We start from the raw sequence: 26,799 nt of genomic DNA on the forward strand, positions 1-26,799 counted from the left end.
AGAGAGAAAGGGTTGTCGGAAAAGCGAAGCTGCCGCCGTCACTCTCGGCTTCTTCGTCTTCGAGGAGGAGGTCGTGGGAGGAGGGGGGGGGGGGGGGGGAGAGAAAAGGAGGGAAGGCAGCGTCCTCCGCTCGCACCCCTCTCTCCGCCCAGAATCTGGAGCATCCGAAGAAAGTGAAAACTCCGTTCCGCCGGCGCCCGGGGGAGGGGTCACGTGGTTCGGAGGATGGTTTCCTGTATATAAGGTCCCGGTGGTGCCCTCTCTGAGGTGCATCTCCCCTCCTATCATCCCCGAGTGAGTAGCAGTGTGCTCCATCGTGCCCCGGTTGTACACGGACGCCAGCAAGCAGGGGTCCCCCAAAAGCACGACGCTCCTCGCTCTCCACGAGGAGCAGCCGTCCCCCTCCCGAAGACAGTGTGGTGGTGATCGTCGCGACTCGCCGTCAGCGTTTCGGCGGTGGGCCCCGTAGAGCCAGGCGCACAGGTAAGAGAGGAAACCGGGCACCCGGACTAGTCTGTGCACCAGTGATGCCCGGAGGCTTGTAGAGAGAGATGCTGCTGCTGCCGATGCTTCTCCGCCGCCACCGCCCCACGCCTACCGCTCCCTGCCGGCTATACAGCGGCTACCTCCACCCCGCCTCCCCGGCCCTCGGCTACCTACCGGCGACGTTTTCCCGGCTTCGAGCGTCCTCCCCCCTGGATATACTGCGACGCGGACTTGGCGCCTTGTTTTACGTCATTACACTATCAATCCCGATGCGACTAGGCTTTATTGCCTCGAGCTCTTTCCTTTTTTTTTATTTTCTTCGTGTGTCCGAAACCTTAGTTACCTTAATTACCTGAGCGTGACCACGTGTGCGCAGTGTTGCCGTGCCGAGTGTATCTCTGTAGCGTCCCGCTTTAATAATGCTTGAGGAGCTAATTCTGTGACCTGGTGCACTCCATTCTTTTCTCTTTTACGGAGAAGCTGGTTCATTGCCATAGTAAAGCTTGTCTCCGGTTCGGTATCAGTAACCATGTGCGCAAAGGTGAAATTGAAGCGGTGTTGCACCAAAGAGCGAACTGGCTTTGTAATTATTTGTTTTCTGCCGGTAATAGAAGAGGCGTCCATGATCCTATAACACAAGTACTATGAGCCCCATTAATTAGAAAGAACCTAACGAGCAAAAACGCTTGTTCGGTCCCCGCAGTGAAACGGAATTGGCGCGAAATTTGACTGTGTTTCTTGAGCTGAACTGCACGCTGACTGCTGGCGTACTATTAGCTAAATGTCTGCAGAACATGCAGTTTCCTGCAAAAGTTTTTGGACCCTGGGTATTACGGCGAAGCTGAATTTCCTCGCGGCCTAAAGGCACAGCATTAAATCGAGAGGAACATTGCGCCTTGCATGTTCCGAGTGCTCACAGGCTGCGCACTTTGGATGAAAGAAAATTTAGCTTTTCTGCACTGCGATAACATTTGTGGGCAGCTGTAACGTTGCATATTGGCACACGTGAATCACTGCTGATTGCAGCTGAAGGCTTTGTTACAGAGAGAAGAAAAAGAGAGAGTAAGGTGAAATTAATAGCGCCATATATGCTTCGCTTTAATTTCTGTTGTTCCCTGTGCCGCTAATTCCCTTTAAATAAGATGTACCAAGCAGCCCAAATAAGTAACGTCGTAAGCAAAATTAACCCTAAAAAATTCAACTCGTTAATATCACGTGTAACTGACCTTAACGGCGACCTTTAAGTGAAGATAAGTAGGTTTTCTGTTCAGGCAAATCATGCGTGTCTCTCGGGGACATGCGAAATAAGACCAACAAAATAGAGTACTGTGAAGGTCATGAGTAGCTCAGATTCCGTACTAAAGAAAAAAACGCAATTAAGCTCGCATTTTCTTTAAACGTACACCCTCCGTCAATTAAAAGTCGTTCACTCCACACGGTTTGCCTTCCAGACATGGAGTGGAGCATTCAAGACACTCGTCATTCTGTGAATGTATGTGGGGCGAGAACAACCCTTGTCCTAGGCTTCCAATGGCCTTTAGTTTCTGAGAGTGCCACCAGTGTGCTCCACTGTGCGGTTCAAAGGCAGACCGTGTGGCCCGAAGAGTTTTGATCAAGACTGTACATTGGCAATGGTGCTAAGTTCTGGAAGAAAAAAGAGCGAAAGAGAGAGGGTGATAGGGGTGTAGAAGTAAGCTCGGAGAGGTTAACAAGAAAAATATTTCGGTTCGCTACTCTGCTCTGGAAGAAAGGGAAGAATGAGCATAAAAGAGGAAGACATAAATTCACGAAGAATAATAATATTAAGCTTTCTAGATACTGCTAAGCACAAGCATCAGAACATTATGCTTAGAGCAGAGTCACTCGTACCGCGTTCTCGCCTGTCTAACCTGAAGTAAAGAAAAAAAAAAGAGGAATGACAAGACTGACACGCATGTCTCAAGCTGCTTTCCACGCCATATTATAAAAACTTTCGCCACACTGTATTCCGCAGCTCGCCGAGCATGCCGCTTGGGCGCGTATCAGGGTGTACCCCTGAATACATAAGCGCTTCTGCAGCCGTGCTCATCGGAGCGTTGCGGCACTACGCCCAAGCGAGGCTCTGCTTTTGTGGCGTTCCGAGCACGACGCCGTCTCTCTGGCGACCTTCGAAACAGACACCAGCCGCATCCGGCGCCCGCGTGTTTGTGCAAAGGAGAGCATTTTCAAGCTTATGCATGCTCCGTGGTTTCCGAATGTAGCAAGCTTGCGTATAGGTTTCCATCGCGTCGCTAGCGTGAGCATGCGGCACGCAGCTTGCCGCGTTCAGTCGTCGCGCATGTATTAGCATTTAGGTGTGAATTGATCACCATGGTAAGAAGAAGAAAAAATACTCGAGGGGTTTCGACAAGGGGAGACAGAAGCGGGTCTCGTTTGCATACGAATTATGAGGAAGAGGAAGTGTGAGTTAAGAGGTGTGGATGGTAATGGAGTCTTTATTGGCACGTCAGATGAGGTGGGCTTTCCCGTCTTACGCGAGCTTTGTGGGAATGCTGCCAGCGCGGGAGCACAAGTCTTGGATGAAGGCGTTGCTGTCGGCGACTGAGATATGGGAGATATTGACGACGAAGTGAGGAAACTTTTAAGCGTGTATAGCCTTGCAAAAAAAAAAGAAAGCCGCGGAACAATGTTTCCACTGCGTACAATTCAATGAAGTATACATGAATCCGAGTGTTTTACGCAGGCTTCAAAACAAGTTCGTTCTCAAGTCCCCCACCCCCTCTTTTTTCCTTCTACTTTTTATTGCTTTTGCTACTTTACTGCACATAAGGCACAAAAACCGGCCGTTCATAAATGGTTCAAAGAAGTTTCTGCACTTGCAAATGAATGCAACAAATTGCCTAGAGTAAAGAACACTATTAAACCAGCAGTGTCTTCTATTGATCTGAAGCTTCCATCCCCTCATTCTCCTAGCCCATGCGTGCCTTCTTACCTTCTTATTATTAAATCAAATATGCCCGAAGAACTATCTTTGACGTCTGCTAGACTCAGGTAATAGGTCAGGCAAAACCTGCTGTGTTAAGAAGACAGAACAATTTTGTGCAGTTGATGTGTGCTCACTTAGCCGTCTTGAAACATGCGCGAAATCAGCGTTGACATTTTACTTCTTGTGAAGATGAGCAAACGTTAACACATTTTTCGCACAATTTGAATACGTATCTCACGTGTAGCTTGTTAATTAAGAAAAACAGCGATATAATATACCCCTACAATGCCAAACTTCCTCGAGCAAAGGAATCGGTGCATTGCTTTTTTCTTTAGAAAACAGATAGATTAGCAATGAGTCAGGGCGCAGGTGCGCCAATTGACTGATTTTTTCGTTTTATTAATGAACGTCTGTCAGGTCAGGAAAAGCAGCAAAAGTGAGTGACAAAGCGGGAACGACGAAAATGAGCTCTAGCGCACGAAACCGATACTAATCCCGCCACCAAAGCACCTACAGAAATAAAAGAGCCGCCATGATCTTCAGAGTGTGGCCACCGAGTCCACCACTTCGAAGGAGCTTCCTATCGATCGTAACCGTTAATCAAACTGTCAGCCTCTGTTTCGCATCCCACACCGCGCCACCCATCACGGCTAGCCATTTCTGGCGGCTGGGCTCAAATTTAGCGTTTCCCGTACGTCTTGAGCCACCGAATACCCGACAGTCAGTCCTTCCTCCATCCCCCGCCCCATCTTCCCTATGTTCCGGTTTGAGCAGGAAAACTGACGACGGTCCAGAGACAACACACCGTAGCAGGTATTGCATATCCTCCGCGTGCTTTTTCCTCGGTTTCAACCGTTTCGCGTGGCAATGATTCGCCTGGCGTATACTGCGTTCTCAATGGAAGGGGTCAAAAAAAAAAAGAAACAAAGAATATAAACTAGAGTAGCAAACAAACATAAAAAGAAACGGGCTGCTTTCGCTTCCCCAACAACACCGCAGCCAAAGAAAGCCGCCGAACATCCTCTCCACCGGACCTAACAGCTACAGGCGCACAGGAAAGGCCAGTTCCTCGGCCGCCCAGAGCAGGCGCTTCTTGAGGAGTTTCTATGTACACTGGCGGCTGTCTCAAAATGCCAGCGAGCCCACTACCTCCGAAGCGGTAGCACGCGCCAACAGGGCCGCCAGTCGAAAGGTGAAAGGCCTTCATCGCGAAAGCCATCTCCGCTGACACCTCGTTGGTGCGCGTATCTATGCGCGTATGCGGCAACTGTCTTCGCCAGCAGACGCCGCCGCTTCCCTCTTTGGGCGCTAGCCTATTTCGGAACCGGTGCCGACGCCGCACACTCGCTCTCGTTACAATGGCGGCGGCAATGTTTGAGTGACGTCTTGGGGGCGCATTAGAAAACAATGCGTCCCCCGCAGCCAACGGGACCGCCATGGCGCTGGATGGGGGATGCAGACGGCGGCCGTCGTCTGCATCCTCTTTTAGCGTCGTCTGCATGCACGCTGTCGCATAAACGTGCATTATGGACGACAATCTCGTGCATCCATAAAGGCGGCGCGCGCGGCAGCCGCTGCAACACTACAGGCGAGACGGCGTAGACACCTGTGGGTACAGAGAGACTGCGGCTTCACGGATGCGCCTATAGGCGGCTTCCTCCTTCTAACGATGGCGTACCACTCTGGTCGTCCCCTGAGAAGCAGAAAGAAGAGAACGGGAAAGGTATACAGCCGTCGCAATTAGTTGAAAAAGGAGACAGGAGTCAGTCGACCTGTTTTTGGTATGTTGGAACGGGGAACAAGGTAACCGCTGGATACGTGCGAGAGGCTTCAAAAAACCGTTAACCTCTACCGCCGTGACAAGCTTCAAGGGCGCGTGCGTAGTTTATAGCTTGCAGTTTAAAGAATGAAATAGTTCAAGGTAACAAAACGAAAGGTAATAAAAGTATGACTACCAGGAAGCGGAATTTTGCATCTGTAAGCGAACAGAGCTATAGCCATCAGGTCCATGGATCTATCACGCTAAATGCTGTTTTCACAGCGGGAATTAAGACATAAAATACAGAGAGTGTGGTGTTCGTGTCAAATTTGACGTAGCCCGTTCGCCCGGATAAGGTTAGAACAGAACAGAACAAAACAAAGAAAACAGAGGAAGGCCGTGACGACGCGTCGCCAGAACTTTAAGGAAAGGAGCGCAAAAAACAAATCCCAGCAGCGCTGACTTATCAAAAAAAAAAAATTCAAAACACTCCCGACTTCGATTAATGGCGCATCCTTCGATCTCGCCAGCTGCGTACCAATCGCAGCATCATGACGAGGCTTTGTTTTTCTCTTCCCCAAATATTATTGCGTTCTTCGGCGCAGATGAACCTGACGGCGCGTCGGGATCTAAAACATCTGAGCTCCGCGTGTCGCAGCGATGGGGCGATTGTGACAGTGAGCGATGATACGACTGACGAGATACAGCACAGAAGATTCGTTTTTTTTTTTTTTTTTGCGTGTAGACAGCGCAGGTCACCAACACCTGCGTGCACGGCATTGCAACAGTTTTCGCAGCAAGCAATTGCACGCACAGCGTCTGTAGGAACAACAACAAAAAAGGCAGTACAGGTATTCCGATTAACGGAACACGCGCTGGGACCGGTACCCTTCCTCGCCAACACCGAGTCCAGGACTGCACAGAGCAATGCAGCTCTGCCGAGCGGCGTCGCGATGAAGGTGGAAAAAGATCACAGACTACAATCGTGGCCACTCTAACGCTGTGCACGGGACTTGTTTGAGTTATTGTTGTTGCCTCCGAAATGATGGCACATATCCACGGTGGGGGATTGGCCAGAGTTTGGGGTAGGTGCAAACAGGAGAAAAAATTCATCCAGACTTATCTCAAGCGGCTCATAAATAAAAGTTGAGGAATCTGTGAAAACGAATAACAAATTTTGAGAAATTTTGAGGAGATTGGAATGGAAATCAAGGAAACAAAGAGGTGAGGGTTAAAATAAATTAACTGAAAAGTAACAATAAATAAATGAATTTTGAGAAAAAAGTAAAGGGAAAGAAGAGTTAACACAAAAAATCTGCCCGCCTCGATAACATACCTGTGAATAAGCAAACACAACTCCGAAGAAGAGTCGGATGGGAGTAGTAAACGGCAGCCCTATTCGAGCGAGAGAAATTTACTTAATTCTCTGTCATGCAAACCGCCGGCAGGAGAGGTTTAAGTTGTTGTTGTTGCCTAAAAAACGGTGGCGAGATTTAAGTGATCTAAAGATTCATCCGCAGGAGCAGATACTTCTTTTTTCTTTGCCTCAAAACTTCCTTTGGCAACGGAGAGTTCATTCTTACAACTCCGCACGCGTTATTTACAACGGGCCAAGCAAATGGCCATCACAGCGTTAACACAATAAAAAGCTAACAACAACGAGCGCAGAAACTGACTCGTCTCACCTTAAACTCGTTTTGTGTAGCGCTACGTGGAAAAAAAAAAAACTGAACAAAAGTATATAATTTGTATTGTATAGATCTATACACTTAATATTATATATCAGTAGATATAGTAATATATAAAGTTTAAATTAGACCCCTGAATTAGACACAGAGTAATGCGAGCTGTAAATAAACGAAGAAACTTCGAACTAAGATGAGCGTCCCGAAATTACAAATAACACAGTGCCACTATTTATATTTTCGCCTAGTACTGACGAATGTTGGTTTGGTTTGGTTTTTTGGGGTTTAACGTCCCAAAGCGACTCAGGCTGCGAGGGACGCCGTAGTGAAGGGCTCTGGAAATTTCGACCACCTGGGGTTCTTTAACGTGCACTGGCATCGCAGAGTACACGGGCCTCTAGAATTTCGCCTCCATCGAAATGCGACCGCCGCGGCCAGGATCGAACCCGCGTCTTTCGAGTCAGCAGCCGAGCACCATAACCACTGAGCCACCTTGGCGGCTGACGAATGTTCGGTACAGGCTTAAAGCAGCAATAACGTTCAGCTCCGACAGCGCGCTAACGGCACAAACGTTTCAACCCTGACTTCCACGGTTTCCTTCTCTTCTTGTGCAGCCTGGATTCCCTTTATAGCGAAGCATCCTTTAAAGCGCAGTATACCGTATGGTAAGACCAAGACATCTGCTTTTTATTCAGGTCGTCGTCTATTCTGTTCTTTTTTTTATATATATAGCGTTACGCGCTCTGCAAACAAAAAAGTACTGAATGCGTACAACCATTAAGGACAGCGGTCGGAGACTGATGGATCGGGTCGCTTTTATACGCGTGCACATCCGTAACAAGCCGACTAATGATTGGTGCTGACCCGACTTCCTCGAAGGACTACCTGGTCGCATTCTAGTTCGTGTTCTGTTCGAGTCGCCTTTCGGGGCCATATGCATGGTTCAATTCAAGAACGATTCATCGCGCAGAGGAATGCCGTTCGTACGCTGCCCAGAGAGCTCAGGAAGAGAGAGAGAAAAAAAATGACCGCGAGCGAAGTTTGTCGGCTATTCAAGACGTTCTTCATATAGCGCTTTGCGGCTTACCTAAAGGAGTGCTGTGGATAGAAGCCCGCTGAAAAGCCTGCACCGCTTCAGGGAACAGGAGTTATTTCTGACGCTTTGGGCAATTGCATCCTGTATGCCTTAGCCAACGACTTCATGAGGTCGCTTTATTCGCTGATTTCAGTGTCCGGAAATAAACTTCTTTTTTTTAATATATAGGCTGCGAAATACATAAGTGGACGCATTAGGAGCAACGCCAAAATTTGACCCCCACTTGACATTTGCCTGTTCGTAAAATAAACAATGAATAATGAAAAACCTGCAACCAGAAAAAACAGCAGAACAAAAAAAAAGAACAGCAAAGAGCACTAATTAAGTGTCAGTAACTAACCCACACTTATTCCTTCTCTCTAACTGGCTGTTAATAGCTACAGCCAACAAGGTCGGGGCACGCTAAAGGGATAGTGAAAGTTTTCTCCATCATCGCTTCGTTAGACGTCGTTTATAATGAGTCATTAGGAAAAGCGCTGGAAATTCAAGGCAGCCTCAGAAGTTACTAACCATTTCCCGAGTTTCGCAAATTGTTTTGGTTGTCTCTCGTTATGTGCTGGCGATTGCAATCAAGAGCGTGTTTACCAACAGCCGATGACCTTCCAAAACTTCTCAGTCTTGACAATTCTTAAAAGTTCCTGCTCTCTAAACGACCCGTTTGTTTTCTTACAGGATGAAGTCCCTGCTAGTCCTCTTCGTCATCGGTAAGTATATTACCGATGTCCAGATAAACCAATTTTCAGTCCAGTTGTCAGCATTCACGCAGACATTATCGCTTCCATGCAGACCGTTTTTCTTTGAATCCCCGGTTTAAGTCGGAAGTTCAACTGAGTAGTTTTTGTGCCCCTGATGCTTAAGTGAGTCTAGGATTTCTAATAAAAATAACTCCGTAATGAAATAAAGATTAATTAGTAGATAACGAAATTCATTTGGTATTTGGAGCGTCAAAATGCAAAACGCATATAGAACAGTTTATTCGTTTCAAATACGATCTTAGGAAGTAAGTTCGCACTGAAACACTGATAATGTAGAGCAAGATTGATTTCCGTCGTTATCTAACAGACTAATTTAGAGCCCTTCATAATATTGCTTACCAGTGTTCGACATTCGGTAAGTGAACTTAATGGGATGAAACCCATACCTGCGACTACCGCCGATAACTCAGACACAATGGCGGCCCCATGAAAAGAAAATAAATGTGTCCGAAATAGCTGCCGATGTCCTAAACTTAGTCTTCTCGGGCTAAATGAAGATCGGTGTTCCACCAAACGCTATGCCGAGACCTATTGGGATTGCGTTTTCTGCAGTAATTGTTTTGCTGCTTGCGCGCCGACTGACTAAAATCAAGCGGCGTAGCTGTGACGTCACACTTTTAGGACGGTGCCATGCTCATTTCTTCTTACAGCGAAGCACCGTAGCAGTGGATACATTCTTATCAAAAAGATATTAGCATAAACTGTTGCTGGTTACCAATGCGGTCTTGCCTCACCCTTTAACGAAGAAAGGTTACATAATACCTCTAAGCACATCGGACAAATCTCAAAGGTCCCAGCTTGAGAATGTTACTCACTGAAAGCTTGTTTCCAATTTACTCATTTATTTTGTTTTTTACTTCCAGAAGCTTCGTTCTTCGCCGGCGGCATTGCCAGGGTAAGTATATTTATCCAACGAAACTGACGTTTATGACACGTTGTGCAGACGTTGTCAGGACTTTCACGGCGTCAATTATAGTAAAGTCATTGCATCGAACGAGACGCAGTGCACCGTGTCAAGTGGCTATAGCAGTCGCCTACATAGCTCAAGGTCGTAGGTTCGCATTCTGATGGGGGCGATCTTTAAAAGCTTTCCTAGCAGGTACTTCAGTGAAAACTAAACAATGCCAGGTGGTATAAATCAGACCGGAATGCTCCACTATTGCGTGCGTCATAGCCAACTGTCTTAGATTCCCATACTAACTAATATAATGATCAACTTATAACTGCTAGCTAATTAGTCCCACATTGCTTTATTGTACAGCGCAAGGGGGCAGAGGCACGACAGGAGGCCACACAGCGCGTGTGTTTTATACCGTCTTGTCTCCCTATCCCCGTTGTGCGGCGCACTACACTAATATTCATCAATCATTACGACTGGAAGCTTCCTCCTGGTACAGGGCACTAAAAAACGACGAAATTCCACTAATGCTTTCGGTTCTTGGCGCATGTCAATGCAGCTATGTTGCAGCTTTAGACGCCAAACGAATAAATAACCGGTTATCCCATTCCCCAAGAGCCGACTTAGGCGTTGCACATCCCGATTTTTCGATTCCCCAGGATGCAGGCCACGCTGTAGCACCTGTTTTAGAGAATGCGTTCAAGAAAAATCTTCGCGATTTAGCGAGGCAACCCGCAAAGCCTTTACTCCGTAATGCGAAAAATTGAGGAGTTGTTACCTAGTTATCCTCAGGACGAGCACTTTAAAGGTTAAAAAATTGTGTGGCACTTGCCACGGAACGCGTTGCTAACAAGGTGCGCGATCTATAGGCTGCCAGCCTGCTTCGCTCGGCTCACTGAAAAAAGACCAGACTGCGATGCCCTGCTTAGTAGAGGTGTATACGTCTTCGAGGTATTTACCAGCGCTTCCCCACCTCCGCCTCGACTCAGTATAGCTGCGGAAGAAGGCTATCACCGCGCACTGAGGCATTCCTTATCTCTCCGTAAAACGCTGCCAGAACAATGACGGTCCAAATTATCAAGCGCCAACAGTTTTGTCCCTTCACTTAAAAAAAATGAAAGACAAAAAGAAAGCGACGACACGAACTCCAGGAGTCTTCCGTCAGGACAGCATAATGAAGACAAAAAAGCGAGACGTCCAGCTGCTCTCTTCCCAAGCGCGACGCCAAGACGCTCTTATCGCGTTGGATCCCACGTTCAGCGGGCACTCGCGCATAGCAAGCAGCCTCGGGCTCCTGTTCCAGCCGCCTCGCTACGCGGTCCTCCCTCCATTCAGAAAGCGACGCTCGGCGTAGACAGGAGCGATTATCCCGTGTTTTGTTTTCTTCGCTCCTCATTCCAGGCGCCTCATTTTGTCCCCGTTTTATGCGGCATAGAAAAGAGCGTCGCACGGCTCGACTTCTAGCCTCTGGGACGCTTATTTGGGAAAGGCGGCTGTGATGCTTTTAATGAAGCGACTGGCGCTAATCATCCCCGCATACCGCGCGGCCGCCACCTTTGGTGTTCGGTGAGAGAAAGAAGTTGGAAAACCGCCGCGGGGTCAAGGGAGAGAAGGATAGAGGCGGAGGGATGCGGCGGAGGTCGAAGGGCGCGGAAGCCCGTGGATGGAAGTCAGCCGACGACAATTTCGTCCGTGTTTAACGACCCGGCGGTAGCGGCGGTTCGAGAAAGAGACGAGCGACAGACTACGAAACTAGTGGGACCCCTTGCGGTGTTCCGTTCTCCAAATAGTACCAACTCCTTCTCCTCCGTGCATAGAAGCTGAGTGCTCTCACACGTGTGCATAACCGCGCAGCAGGTCGTGCTGTGGTGGGCGACACATACCGCAGAGTGCACTCTATCTAGTCCGGAGGGCCTGACAGTGTCGGAGGTCGTTCCGAAAAATCTGCCAGACCTCTTGAGGCCGGCGGCCGATGGAAGAGGAGAAAGTAACGACGCCAACCGACGACGTCCGCCGATGTGGCGTCGTCGGCAGCAGGCGCTAAGTTTAGAACAAGCTCAGCGACCGACCACCACTGCTCCCTCGCCTTCCTCTTGCCTCATCCTCGTTCATTCATGGTCAGGTCCTGTCTCCGCGCGCTCACTTTGCCGGCCCCGCCGGCCTCTGCTACACTTCACCTGCACTTCCACTTCTCTCGCCTACTTACTCCTCTTTCCTGCAACGTCGGCATATTGGATCTCTCGCTCTATCTTTGTCTCCCGACTTTGCAACCGGACGAGCGAGAGCAGAGCGGCAACGCGTGAAAGGGTAGAGTAGGAAGGGAAAGGGAAAGATGTTCGCCGGGGTAGTCGTGATCGGCGAATCTGCATCGTTTCAAGGTGCGCGCATACGCGGCTTGGAGAAGCAATGCCGCTCAGGCCGGCTGGCCAGTCCGGCCGAAACAAAAAGGAAGAAATTCTTTTTTGCCCGCCATTGGCTCTGGAAGACCACCGACCAACCTACGCGCCTTCCTTCCTTCCTACCTTACCCTTCACTCTTTCCTTGTTTCTTATTCGTTGCCCTTTTACATACTTTTAGTGTCGTCGTGGTTGCTCTTCGTTTTGTTACTTTCTCCCTTTCAACTTGCCGCCCGGTCCACCATTGTTTGGGAGAGGAATAAGGTCACGACGCTCAGACCGACGTCGTTCGACCCGGCATTCGCCGTGGGCCCAGACAAGAACGGCGCTTTTTTTTTGTCCTCCGTTTCAAAAAAGAAAAAAAAAAGTCAGTGCCGCTTTACCACGTGTTTTCTTCCATCCCGTAAGTTGTTTTCGAGCCGTCTTTCTTGAGGACAGACAGGTGTTTCTGCTGCTACCGCCTAAAGGTGCATTTTAAGCCGCCTTTATTCCCTTTATCTTTTTTTCAAATACAGAAGTAAGATAAAACGGAAAAACAAAAGCAGAAAAACAATCCACCTTCATCCGGCGCGCGGGAGAACGTCGGTTTAGAGTATTTGAAGAAGCGCGCGCGTTGCCATCGTGAAGACAGCCGCGGGTCTTTGACAAATATTCTAAAAGCCTGCAGCTCCGTTCCCGTCTGTCTTTCTTTTCTTGTATTTGTCTCCGTCTGTTTGTTCACTGCTTCTCACTTCGTTCCGCACCTCCTGCCGTTCGCGTTCGCTACGTCGATCGGTGACGTACACAAAACAGCTTTATTTTTTTCTTACTCACATCGTTTTTTCTTTTTCTCTCTCTGTTCCGCGGGAACCGCACCTTCGTCGTCTTTAACTTGCACGAAGAGAGAACGGGCAACGACGACGACAAGTCCGTGACGTCATTCCCGGAAGCGAACAGGATATAATGAAAAAGCAAAAACGGGGATAAGACAAAAAACGCGAAACCATAAGCGCTCTCGGCGAAGAGCCGCTCGCCGAGTTCGTCAGTACAGGCAGCCGCAAGGCATCGTATCGGGGTTGAGCGCGGGCAGAGCGTTCACGGTAATGGCGTAATGAAGTGCGCAAATAACGAGTTCGGAGCGGTTGTAAAGGCTTACAGGGAAGAGAACGGGGACAAAAGGTTCCGTGCAGTACATCCGTGTTCTAGCAGTCTCCGTCCAAAGTTCAGGGCACTGCGCCAGTGAGCACGGTGTACACTATACCCAGAGCAAGTAAGGAAATTCAGGACCGCGGGCGCTGGTCGGATAGAGAAAAAAATGCAATTGCAAAAAAAAAAAAAATTGCAGTATGCAATTGCGGGTTGCATACTGTACTGCCTACGGGAAGCTTCCTTCTCAAGATCTTTCTTTTTCCTATTTCCCTCTGTGTTAATGACCCGACCAACTACTCATAGCTGCCACAGCAATAGTGCCATTCTGTATACCCTGTTGACCGTTTTCCAGATGGGAGAACAATGCGCTCTTTAAGGCGTCATCGTTTAGAGGGACAAATACGCGAAGAAGCGTAAGCTTTTTTTGTGTGTGTGTGTGAGCCTGAGGGCGCCGTCCAGGAACTAATTTCCGGGCCTGTTTCAGTAAAGGATACACGGGGAAATTTCAGTAACACTTAAGTCTACGGACGATAGTCTTTGACATGTATAAAAGTTACTGCTACGATTTCAATGACAGCCGTCACGAATCTTTATTAGGCCATCTCAGTGCATCGCGGGAAGAAGAAACAGAAAAACCGTACCAGTTGAAACGGTTTACGTTTCTAACGGTGCCACGTATCTTCGGAAGGGTTGCACCACATCTGTTCATGATGTCCACAAGTCGCCGGAATGCGACTGACTGACGCTGGCAGCCTGCGTTTGGCGTTAAGCGGAGATGCACGGTACAAGCAAAGCGCTGTTTACGAAGGTGACCGATGTGGACAGCAGAACCACTTTAGTGGGCCCAGTTTTGCGACCTATTCTAGCAGTTTGCAACGCCACGCTTTCCGCGGCTCCAATTGGTTCTTTCCGGCGCGGTGACCGCGAACTCGATTAAGAACGAAGAAGCTCATTACTACTCATCTCCCTTTTTCTTCTCTCTTTCTCTCTTTCTTTGAAGAAGTTGCATGTCCTAAGGCGTTTGGTGAGAAGCACTTCTCTCGATTCTTTTCTTGGGAAAGGATGCACATGGCACCTCATTTCTTCCAAGAGAGAGAGCTCATGTAAAAAGTCTCGAGAGATAAAGAACACGACAGCAAAAAGAAGCTTGGAATACTAACTCCTCTCACATGGCCGAAAAAAAAATAAGAAACTTGTAATAACGCCAAAGGCAATTCGGACGAGTACATTTCGGACCAAGAAGATAACTAGAGCGTAGATGCGGAACTCCTTTTTTCAAGCATAATCGTCATCATCAACCTGACTACGCCCACTGCAGGGCAAATGCCTCTCCCATGTTCCTCCAATTAACCCTGTCCTTTGCAAACTGCAACTGCCGTATCCCCGCATACTTCTTAATCTCATCCGCCACCTAACTTTCTGGCGCCCCGTGCTTAAAGGGCAACTGCAGCACTTTTTGAGTGTTTCGCGATATTCAAGGATTCAAATCTATGTAGGCTGTAGGTAAAGCATGCCAAGTGTTTTCGCACTAGCATTTAAAATAGTGAAGTAATTGACGATTGAATTTTGCGCTTCTCCTCAAAGCCCTAAAGTAATGCGGGAAAGTTTAGTGTGACGTCATGGAAGGTATGATTTCAAATCACCGCTGTCATCAGCCACACCCTGTCCTGACTCGTTAAAGGCTTCCAGAGAATTCTCGGCAGGGTTTACTTTCGGTGGCGTTGGCTTTTTCTTTCAAAGCAGGCTTTTGTGCGTTGGAAATGTACCGATACCTTTGATAAAGTCATCATGCGCCCCCCACTTAGCGTTGTGCGCTGCGGAGAAACTTGAAGGGTGTCCGGATTTTAATCGGTGATTACTTCACTATTTAAAGTGCTAGCCCAAAAAGACTGCGATGCTCTACCTGCAAGCTTCACACATTCGATCCTCTTAAGCTCGTTGATTTCCAAAAACCTATGCAGTTTCTCTTTAAATACGAGTTCATTTAGCGACATCTAGACACCTGTAATAACCTCAAGAAGGCAACTGCACCGGTCTCCTTTTCCGCCACAGAGCACCTGCTCACTCCTATTGCCGCACACACGTAAACAGCTGTCACGTAATGCTTTAAAAATAAGACGTCATCCTCGGCACAATTCTGTCTCGTTACCTGGATACTACTACACTGCCAGTAAACGGCGCACATTTCCCAGCTCCCTTCCCGCTCTTTGCCGCATAGGCAGATCGGGGGGAAAGAGGCGTATAAGAGTCGTGCAAACCAGCACAAGGCAACGCTGGCCTTGTCAGGAATATAGCATTGAATACGATATACGCCACATCTGTAGCGTGAATGCCGGATCGCACAGGCCGTCCGATTCCGGTCTCAACGAATGCGGGGCGTGTCGGAGCACAGCAGGGGGCTACATCGATCGGAAGACTCCGTTTAATCTGCCGGTGACACAGTACGAGCGGCTGTCCGATGCGTCGCGGAGCCTGGTACCACGGTATGCGTCCTACGCGCGCGTCTGACAGCGGCATTGAGGATCCGCGTGGCGCCGAATTATTTGTTTCCTTGTTTCACGAGTTGCGCTTCGATAGGAAGCCATGAGGGAGCCGGTGGGTCTTGTACACATTGTCCTTTACTCGTGGCGAGAAGGGTCAGACAAAGCCTGCTGTCTACCGAACAATGTTCAGTGACGGCACTAGCCTGGTTAACTCGCGATGAATAAGTGGTTCCATATTGCTTAAGGTGAAGCACGACGGCGCTGTGTACATTGCATTATGCGTATGTCACATCGCGACACCGGGTGTCATATCTAGTGATAATGTGGAGCTAAGGCCTAAGTTTGACTAATGACGCAAGCGTTAGCATTGAGCCCACTGTAACAGTTAAACGCTAACGTTAGGCGGTTTATACGTAGTAATGTTTAAAGTGTTTTCACACACTCAGCGGCGCGAAGGACGAGCTTAAATTTTTGGTCCAGGAGTGCTCAGCCAAATGTTTAGTAACCGACAGGGTTTACAAACTTAATGGCTTCACGTAACGCGCAAGTTTACGGAACAAACATGAGGGCATCTGTGTTGTCGCATTGTGTGTAAAGTTGGTAACGTGGCAGATAATCTTTCATTTTCATTCTCCTTCTTTTTCTATACTTTCTTCCCTTCGGTTTTCACAGTGTGGAGTAAAGAGCATACATGTCCCTACTGCCGACCTCTACATTCTCCTATTGTGTGACAGTTACCGCGACGCGAAAAGCAGATGTTACATATATTTTTTTTTTTCTGGCTCTGCTGCCTTCCTACACCTCCCTTTCCGCTTTGGTACCGCAGGAAAACACAGACGTTATTAGAATAAACGAAATACAAAGGCCGTATCATTCGGGTCTTACAACAGCATACATTGGAGACATCCCGTACGTTTCCTTTCTGACAGAGTTTTCCGGTTCAAGCGGTTTCCTGCAGCTACGCGCTAAACTCATCTCCGCATATGTTCTGTCTTTTTTTCCCCAAATATACACGTTTCGTTACACGCGCTAGAAAAACCGCGTGCCCATTCCTTGACCGCCAGAGCTCTCGCCTTCCTGGAGGCTTTATTTACCTACCGCGAATGTCTCTCTCGAAGAGTCTCGAGAGTTCGGAGAGGGCGACGAGGTGCCGCAGCAGACGCTGGCGTCGAGGAACGCGGTGATTTCGGTCATGCACGGAGGGAAGTCACGGCGACCTTTGAAGAAACTCGCTCCTCCGCCGGCTAGCGGCCGCGGTAGCTGAGGAGCGTGCGCTTTCTCCGACTCGCCGGGCTGTCCGCAGCAGACAGCGTTCTCTTCACTTCCTACTTTGCTCAATCGCTGACGCTCGCGGAATCTGTTCTGCATCCTGCGCTCAGCGTTGGCTTGCTTATGCATTATTAATGGACTTGAACAACCCTTATACGCACGGAGCGAGCGTACAAAACCAATCGTTCGTAACTGCGCAGTTCTTTTCCGACGAAAGAGAAGCTAGCGCTTGGGTCTTTAGGCGAAGAATTAGTGCGACCACAAGCAGCGTCTTATGGTGCGTCCATCAATTCGCGGGCGGTTGAGGGCCGAGGAAGCCTAGCAGGAAATAGCTGCTTATCTGACGCAACGGTCGATGCTTTACGGTTCACCTCTGTGGCCCGCTCTGACCCATGTTGGTCTCGCCTTTTCCGGGGCGCGTTCTCCTCTCTTCATATATGCAGCGGCCGCCTGGCGGTTACGGCGGAGCTGACGAGCTTCTCAACCAAATTTCCGGGCCGACCACACCGGCTCCTGCTGACTACGGCGATGTGCGCGATTATACAACCGGCGACCTCCCGGCGCCCCACGCCGGAGGGCACGGTGCCTTCCCGAATGGCGGTGGTGGCTACGGCCCTGGCCAACAAGACGGAGGAGACGGCTTCGGACACACTCCCACCAACGGCCATGTTGGGCACGGCCTTGACACCCAGGGGCCACATCACACCGGAGGTCCTCATCATACTGGCGCTCCTCATCACACGGGTGCCACTCATTTCACCGGGGTGCCTCACCACACTGGGGGACCTCACCACACCGGAGCACCTCACCACGCTGGCGACCTTCAGCAGACCGGAGGTCCCCACCACACTGGAGTGCCCCATCATACCGGAGGGCCTCACCATACAGGAGAGCCTCACCATACCGGAGCACCTCATCATACGGGACCAACTCACCACACTGGAGGACCTCTCCAGGGTGGAGACCTTGTTCACACTGGAGGTCCTCTCCAGGGCGGAGACCTTGTTCACACTGGAGGTCCTCACCACACCGGAGGAACGACGCACCACACGGGCACTCCCCATCACACGGCCGGCCCTCACCACGGAACGGGACCGCACCTCGGCGGTGCACCGCACCACGCAACACCCGGACCATACGGACACACGACTGGCCCCGATTTCACGGGAACGACCGCATTTCCAGGCAACGGCCACACTGGTCACGTGCCTACAACGGGAGATGGCGCTCACACCGGAGATCGCTTCGAACCATTCAAGGCGACCGGAACTCCGTCTGCCCACGGAGCTCACGTGGGCCACGGTGGTCACGGAGACCACGCCAGCCACCATGGAAGACCCGGTCCCGCCTACACCCCGGCTCACGGTGGCACCACAGGGCCTTCTCTCGGTGGTGGCGCTGGACGCGATACGACTTTCGAACCCTTCAAGACGACTGGTCCCGGCTCAGAAGACTACCAAGGACCACAGACCGGACCTGCTGGACCCGGTTTTGATGGAGCTGGAGTCACGGGCGGGCCTGCCGACGCACCGACTCATGGAGGACCGGGTGTAACTGCACCTCACGGCTTCCCTGGCCATCCCCATACCGGAGCAGCCGGTGGACCTGGCGGCGTCACCGGAGTTCCTGCCGGCGGCCACTTCCCATCCACGGATGCCCCTGTCTTTGGCCTGCCGAAAATTTCGACTCTACCTCCGGCAGGCCATGACGGCTTCCCACACGGTGGTCCCCAAGCCGGTCAGGACGTTGGTGGTGGTCCACACGACGACGGACAGTACCATGGAGATGACGGCCAATCGTGGCCAGCTATCAGAGGTACGCCCGGTCAAGACTACCCTGTCTACAACTCCATTCCAAGCACTGGATTCAGTTGCAAGAATCAGGAATATGCTGGCTACTACGGTGACATGGACGCACAGTGCCAAGTAAGTAACGCACTTCTCTGCCGAATCCACTACTTATAAAAGAATTCTCCCATCGTTTCGTTGATACCGTCTGCTATGCAGACATCAAAGCAAAGTGATAATAATTTGTGAGCCACAGTCGCTGCGGGACTGCTTAAGTCCTGTTCTGCATTAGAGAATTTGTGTCCAATCTAATCCTTGCTGCCAAAAAATTTGCGGGCAAAAAGTATATATCATCCTTGAAGTCGATGCTACAGCTTGTACAAGATTCCGGATGAAAACTTATTGTCACAACGGCGCAAATCTGAGCCAGAGCGTTGGTTCGATCGTCAATTTCTGGTAATTTGAACAAATGGCTTCAATTATCGTGGTAACTAGCGATTAGATTCGTAATCTTTCTACGCACGCTGTGGGCCCAACTTAAGACATCTTTTCGGCCAGCAGTGAGCATTTTTCACTGTCACTAACATGTGGGCGATCGGCGTGCAGTTCGTTTTGCAAGTAGTGCTGCTTCGAGCAAAAATAGACGAGAAACTTCACGTACTAAATTAAGACCAACTCCTCGCAGGTCTTCCACATCTGCCAAGAAGACGGCCGACACGACGCGTTCCTCTGCCCCAACGGCACTGTCTTTAACCAGAGGTTCTTCGTTTGCGACTGGTGGTACAACTACGAGTGTGACGAGACACCCTCGCTGTACCACCTCAACTCTCAGCTCTACGTGGTGCCAGAAGGCGCCGGCCCTGCAGGTGGCGTACCAGGTGGAGTCTACGGCGCAGCGGAGCCGCAGCACGGTGCACCTGGAGTAGCACCCGGTGCCACTCCAGGACAATTTGGCCCACCCTCGACCGTTGGATACCCTGCGACCACCCCTACCGGCTCGTTCACTGGAGCTCCCGGTGCTACCCACACTGGCCCTGATCACCACGCTCCTGGACATACCGGACCCGCTCACCATGGCCCCGGACACACCGCGCCTGCTCACCACGGCCCCGGGCATACCGCACCCGCCCATCATGGCCCCGGACATACCGGACCTGCTCATGACGGACTAGCCACGCACGGCGGTCTCGATCACACCGGCCCTGCTGATGGTGGCTTCACTGACGGTGGCTTCACTGACGGAGCTCCCGGTTACGGCACTACAGCCCACGCACCTGGCCACACAGGCCCCACTCATGGAGGCCCCGGTGTGACTGGCATTACTCAAGGTGCCCCGCACACTGGTCCCACGCATGGCGGTCCCGGATTTGGCGGCCCCACGACGCACACCGGTCCTGCGCACACCACATTCGGAGGCCCAGGTCACGATGGTCCTGCTCACGGAGGTCCGACACATGGCGACCTCGGCCATGCAGGGCCCGGACTCCCTCACGGTGGACCACACCACGAAGGCCCGCATCACGGAGGACCCCACCACGGTGGAACCACAGGCCCTGCTCACGGCGGCCTGACTCACGGAGGGCCACACCACGGCGGAACCACTGGACCTGCCCTCGGTGGTTTCACACACGGTGGACCACACCACGGCGGCACCACTGGACCTGCCCTCGATGGTTTCACACATGGTGGACCACACCACGGCGGCACCACTGGACCTGCCCATGGCGGCCCTACTCACGGAGGACCACACCACGGCGGAACCACGGGGCCTGCTCATGGAGGCCCAGCACACGGCGCCGATTTGACGGAAGGTGACGAAGACGACTACGGCGACGCTGGCAGGCCCGGCTACGGCGGTGGAAATCATCGGGGCGGAAAGATCAGCGCGGGCTTTGGAACAACGGCAGCCGACTACGCGGTGGGCGGAGATGACTACGCGAACGGAGGCGGAAGGCCGACAACCGCCGGCGGTCCTGCCCACGGCGGCCACACAGCCGCACCTGAGCTCCCATCCCCGCACCACAATGGAAACGGCGACAACGGAAACGGCGGAGCGGATATCGGTCAGCTCAAATACCCTAGCTACTAGTGAGCCTAGAGCGCTCCTTATGGCTTCTCCCTTTTGTGTGCTGTTAGAAATCGAGCGGTCTCTGTAAGATACCAATCCATGCGTGTTGTTGGGCCATATACAGCGAGTGCCGATGTGTGCGCGCGCGTGAGTGTGAGTGCTTCACCTGTCTGCGGAGGCGACTTGTACAGCTCGTCTCCGGGAGTGGCTGTGTTCATCGCAATGAGTCTACGTGCAACATGTTTGTTGATTTGTTACAAGTATATTATAGCAAAGAGGACAGCACATATATAATATATACCTGGGGATACCGGGGGTCTGACGCGTGTACTCGAGTTGGACGCCTGGTAGGGGTGGTCTTTCGCCCTTGCGCTCTGTCTCGTCTCTTCTACTCACTTGTTTCGTCCGGCATCAGAGATATAAGAAGTGCACAGTATTTTGTAATTTATGCTTCTAGTCCTCTTTTCTATAATATACATTTCCAAGTTGAAATAAAAGATTGTTTTGTTAAAAGCTCTACTCTCCTCGTCTTGCGCCTGCGCTACCTGTCTTGCCTCTTATACGAGGCGGCAAGAGCCAGAGGCTTACGCAGCACCAGGTCAGAGCGAAAGCACAACCTTAGTCAAAAGTAAAGTGCCCAAGGGGTCTCTCAACAAGTCGTGTGGTGTGGCTCTTGTAGCATCCATGAAAGTCCTGATGTCTGGAGTTTCTCTCATCTTCGAGAGATAAGAAACGCTGACGATGCACAACACACACAGTGGTCCAGAATGAAACCCCTTGGACTGCCTACTTTTGACAAAGGCTGTACATGTTAAGCTTAGGGTATATCCTTGGAGGGCCGGGCACGGCTAGACCTTAACATGCAAGAGATTCAGCTACCTCCATGACCAACAAGCAGCGTTCTCCTCCTCGCCCAACCCACTTCCATACCAGCCGAAATATAATCAGGCCAGGCCACGACACTGATGTCGAAGCTGCAAGAGATCCACCTTTCTTAATGAATGGTTGGTTCTAATTAGAACCGATTACAATTCAGTCAGCCCAAATAAGCCAGCTAAGAGAAGCATCCGAAAATCAAGTCACATTAGTTATACGGATATATTGTTACAGTACAGTGCGATTATTATTTAAAAGGCGTCACGGGCAGCGTTCTTGCCACCCGCGCAGCCGTTCACTGTATGAAGATATATAGAATAACATCGGTTACGAACAATTAGTGGCCGGAATGAGATTGGATTAATTTGCTGGGCAGTGAAGCACGACTGAGTATAAATTCTTGGCAGTGTACCGTATATAACATGCGAGCGAAGGAAACCACGTGAGTGCAGGTGACGGGCAATGTGCGTTACCTGAACGTGCGCTCAAGTAGCGCCCAGGAAAAGGGCGTAGCTCAATACACTTTCCGCCGCTGCCTTTTCTGAATCATTCTCTTCACATTGCGTTCCTCCCCCTGCCTCTATACCACTTCGGCTATTACACAACCGACACGCAGCTTACACAGTCCATGCTTACGGCATCGAGATAAGAACATGTCCATAACGAACAGGAAAAGGCGAGATATCAATGGCAGCGACACGCTGGTTTGGAATGAATGATTGAATGAATGAATGAATGAATGAATGAATGAATGAATGAATGAATGAATGAATGAATGAATGAATGAATGAATGAATGAACCTGATGTTGGGCCTCAGTTCAGACTCCTGGTGTTCCGTGACTCATGCATGGAGCCGTATGCAGAGAGAGTCTTCCGAAGGCCCGTATCATTAGAGACATTAGAATAGGGTGACGCTATCGGTTAGAGACATAGGGCAATAGCGGGGGGCAGGGCGCAGGCGCAATACAATAGAATAGGTTGGTTGGTTTACGGGGTTTAACGTCCCAAAGCGACTAAGGCTATGAGAGACGCCGTAGTGGAGGGCTCCGGAAATTTCGACCACCTGGGGTTCTTTCACGTGCACTGACATCGCACAGTACACGGGCCTCCAATTTCTCCTCCAAAGAAATTCAACCGCCGCGGCCGGGATCGAACTGCACCCTCCCTCCGGTTATTGTCCTGCGCCCGCGCACTGTCCTGCGCCAGCGCAACCGATGGAGTCAGCGCCGACAAGCACAAGTGAAAATAGACTGATATTTTTGTATTTCAGATTTTGTAAGTATCGCTTCCACTTCGTTTCACCGTATCGTCTGCGTTCGCAAAGCAGGCCGTTTGACGTGTCCAATCCACTTGTATTGTAACTTCTTACAGTCGAACCCAGATATATCGAACTCGAATGGAATTATGAAATAATTCAATATATCGATAATTAGACATATAAAAAATGGCAGCCGCCAGGCGCCGTACTGGTAGCGCACTGCTCGTTAGGCGTAGTTGGGTCTAACCTGCTTCGCATCGAAGCCGCTGTGAACGGGGCTTTGCAACTATCAGCTGCCTATCATAAGATGTTTAATCCGGTAACCTGTACACTATAAATAGAATAATCGCTTATAAAAATTAAGGTACAGCCCTTTTTCGCGACACCTTCGGCAGCGAAGCACGTCATGCGAGGGTCGCCGCTGCCTTTAGTTAGTTAGGTTGGTTTCACCGCAGGACAGCTACGTGGCACTGGAAAATGAGCATCGAAGGCCACCCTGAAGCACACCCCGCGTTCATCTCGTCACGAGGTTTCACAGTGCTAGCGCTGCCAGCAGGAGCCGAGGGTCGCGCAGCCAACCTGTCTCCGCGCTCGGAAAGTGACCGAAGACAGCCGTTAGGAGAAGCGCTACTTGCAGGGGCGGGGAACGCAATTCGATATATCGAATGGCAGTAGAAATTGTAGCTCGATGTACACGGCCGGGCGCTCCACCCCGCCCGCTAGTGCAGTTTGCCGCGCGCGCGATTAGTCCGAGACAGGAGGCTACGTGCGCGCGGCTATGTACTACATACAGTTTAGTTCTTTTTTCTAAGTGATTGTGAGCAGTGGCCGCTCGCGCGCACTTTTTTCGGACAATGCTTGGACATTGGCGCGCGAGCGGCGCGAACTTGATTACTTTTGTATTTTATTAATAGTGTACAAAGGTCTCCCCTTTCCTTTCTTGCTATCGCTCCCCTCTATACTCTCCTCACTATCATCAACCTTTCCCTTACATTTCCGCCGGCTGCAGCTCGCTATTGCCGCGGCCGGCAACACTCTTTTGCATCACTTTTTTTTTCTTTTTAAATATAATCCACTACCACCACCAGCGCGACCTTTCTATGCTTTCGCGCATGATTTTCAAGAGGACGATCTGCGCGTTCTGTATAGCCAATAATTCTAAATAGGGTTAATTATAACCGGGCCGCCGCGGTGGCTCAGTGGTTACGGCGCCGCTCGGCTTCTGAACCGAATGACGCGGGTTTGATCCCGGCCGCGGTGGTCGCAATTCGAGGGAGGCGAAATTCAAGAGGCCCGTGTACTGTGCGATGTTAATGCACGTTAAAGAGCACCAGGTGGTCGAAATTTCCGGAGCCCTTCACTATACGGCTTCCCTCATAGCGTTAGCCGTCTTCCGATCTTGAACCCCAATAAACCAATTAACCAAACCAGAAATCTCACCTGCGTTGAGTACACTGACTTTAAGACCAGAACGAAGATTAAGGGAGATCGCCGCATCCGTTGGGATCCTTGCGCCTTCAACAGTGCATTGGAAGCGGATCTGCAAGGTCTCGAGTGCTGGAGGTAAGTGCGATTTCTAGGTTACTGGTTACACGTGTTGTGCCTTGAAAGGCACAAGAGCTCAAGGGAGTCACGGTGTCTACAGGAACAACGCCGTTTGGTCCATCACTGATCACTTCCCTTGAAAGCATCCTGAATCGCGCCGCCCGTTTTATCATTTCTAATTATGCACGCCATTCCAGCGACACGAATATGAAACATACATTTATTCTGCCTGACCTTTCTCTACGTCGCAAATACTTTCGCCTATATCTTTTTTATAAAATATACTATTTAATCCATTCTTGAAAAAAAAAAAGTCTTTTAACCGCACCCAGCTGCATCTCATCTCGCATCGACCATCAGCACAAAGTTGAAGTGCCAACTTGCCGTAGTAATTAGTATCATTCTTCCATTTTGCCAAGAATAGCTACTGTATGGAACCACCTTTCCGCCTCCACAGTCTCCATCTGTGGTGTCATTCACTTCAATATCGCGGTTGAAAGTGCCTTAATTTTTTTTTGTTCTGCAACTAATGTAACAAACTCGCCACTCCTTTTTGCAGTGCCTAGGGGCCTTGAAAGCATGAAAAATAAATAAATAAATTAAAAGTATATGACTCCCTTGTACGTGGTCAAACGAACTGGCAGCCAGAAGTGTACGCGTTTGTTCTCGGCACGTAATAACATCAAAATGCGCTGTATGGTACGATGCTTTCCCCAATGTTGTTGTTTATATGTTCTCGTGGTTGTACCGCAAACCTGTGATCCTGCGGAAAAACCCATAAGGTGTTTGATCAGGTAATAACACCGACTTATCCTTCCTGAGCCTGGTCTGCGCATGCACAGCGCGCCTGTCGAGAGTTAGCGAACAAGATGGCGGCCCGTCATGCTTGACGGCTTTCCGAGGCTGCGTCAGGCAACCTTGGCTCGAGATGGCACCAGCCCAAGCGCCAGCCTAAGCCAGTGTGTGTAATGCGTAGGTTGGCTCCGAGGCTTTTTACTTTGGAAGGGAGGGGATACACCAGCACTGCCCCCCCCCCCCCCCCCTTTGCTCTTACCCCCGAGAACCTTATGTCTGCTGAATTAAAGCTACCCCACCACTCCCGCCCACCAGCCACCTCCTATGAACCCAACTCACCCATCTTCACCCCCCAGAAAAATTCCGTCGCATTGTGTGAATCCTTAGCGTGAAATCATTCAATACGTTAAAAACATCAAAGTAGCCATCGAAGGTAACTCCAACTGCTTTCGCAGGATTGCCGAATCAGATATGTGATACTCTCGCAATATCTTTTTTCTATGTCGTCCGTTTTCTTTACAGCGAGAGCTATTTTACAGAACCCTTTTCGTATGGTTCCACGCTTATCCTGTGAAGAGTCGGAGCACAGCTGGTATGACGTCATTGCCAAGCGTCAAGGAGCAGCAGGTGGTGGAGCTAAGTTCGGCGTGGCGCGGAACACGTAAATACATTTCTAATAGTACTATAGTCGATTCTTAGCAAACGGAACAGGCCTGTATTCAAGGAGTCTACATATACCGGGTGTTCCGGCGAACACTTTCAAAAATTCCTGAAAATATTGGGTCCAGTATAGCAAAAAAAATAGGTGTAGGGTCGCACACTCTGCCCCGGCGGACACAATATGATGCAAAACTCCTCTGATTATCCAGGTAACTAACAAAAACCCACTAATTACATTTTTAATTATCGTAGATAGGTAGTCAGTCCCATTTGGGAGTTTGATGCCGGTATCAAGACAATGTCATGCCAGTTTTTGAAACGATGAAAAACTCAATTTGTAGAGCCCCGCAGCGCGAAGAAATCCGACGCTTTTTCCCAGCACGCGACCGAAACTGAACGGACGAGGAGCGCGGGAAGTATGGCGTAAGCGAAGTGTCGCTAGGTGTCGTGTCGTAAGGAATGCAGCGCCCAATTCGAAACGCGTGTGCTAACTTTCCTCGCTAGAGAACCTTGGCGCTCAGCTAGATTGCGGCCGGCGTTATCGACTGCTTCGTCGCTCGGAGTAAGGAAAATTATTGTCATCGTCTGCTACGCGGCCTTCGCTTTTGGGAACACTGATAAGCACATCTGGCGCTCTGCCTGTCTGGTTAACTCCCGAAAGGGTTTTTTTTTTTAATCTTTTTTATGTTTATCACTAGCTTCGTGGAAGAGATAGAGGTACTCTTCTCTGACAGTGCGCGAATTAGTGTTTAACGTTAAATAGTGCTGATATATCGACATGCATTGTATTATTTCTTTCAACCGTCTGTTTATGCGGTATCGGCTTGACTACTACAATAAATGGTTTGGTTTGGTTTACGGGGTTTAACGTCCCAAAGCGACTAAGGCT

At 50.1% G+C, this 26,799-nt stretch overlaps 1 protein-coding gene across 1 annotated transcript; it reads left to right on the plus strand.

Moving 5' to 3' along the window:
- The first annotated feature begins 256 nt into the window (after window positions 1-256).
- LOC149359826 (uncharacterized) lies at window positions 257-21,294 on the plus strand. Its single transcript, XM_089571935.1, has 5 exons — window positions 257-483; window positions 8,664-8,695; window positions 9,610-9,641; window positions 17,364-18,845; window positions 19,393-21,294. The coding sequence occupies exons 2-5, from the start codon at window positions 8,665-8,667 to the stop codon at window positions 20,794-20,796; spliced, it is 2,949 nt and encodes a 982-aa protein (XP_089428061.1). The 5' UTR covers window positions 257-483; window position 8,664; the 3' UTR covers window positions 20,797-21,294.
- Window positions 21,295-26,799: the final 5,505 nt, after the last annotated feature.

The sequence above is a fragment of the Amblyomma mixtum genome, chromosome 2 (genome assembly GCF_055824585.1).
Source record: "Amblyomma mixtum isolate Tamu chromosome 2, ASM5582458v1, whole genome shotgun sequence".
NCBI lineage: Eukaryota > Metazoa > Arthropoda > Arachnida > Ixodida > Ixodidae > Amblyomma > Amblyomma mixtum.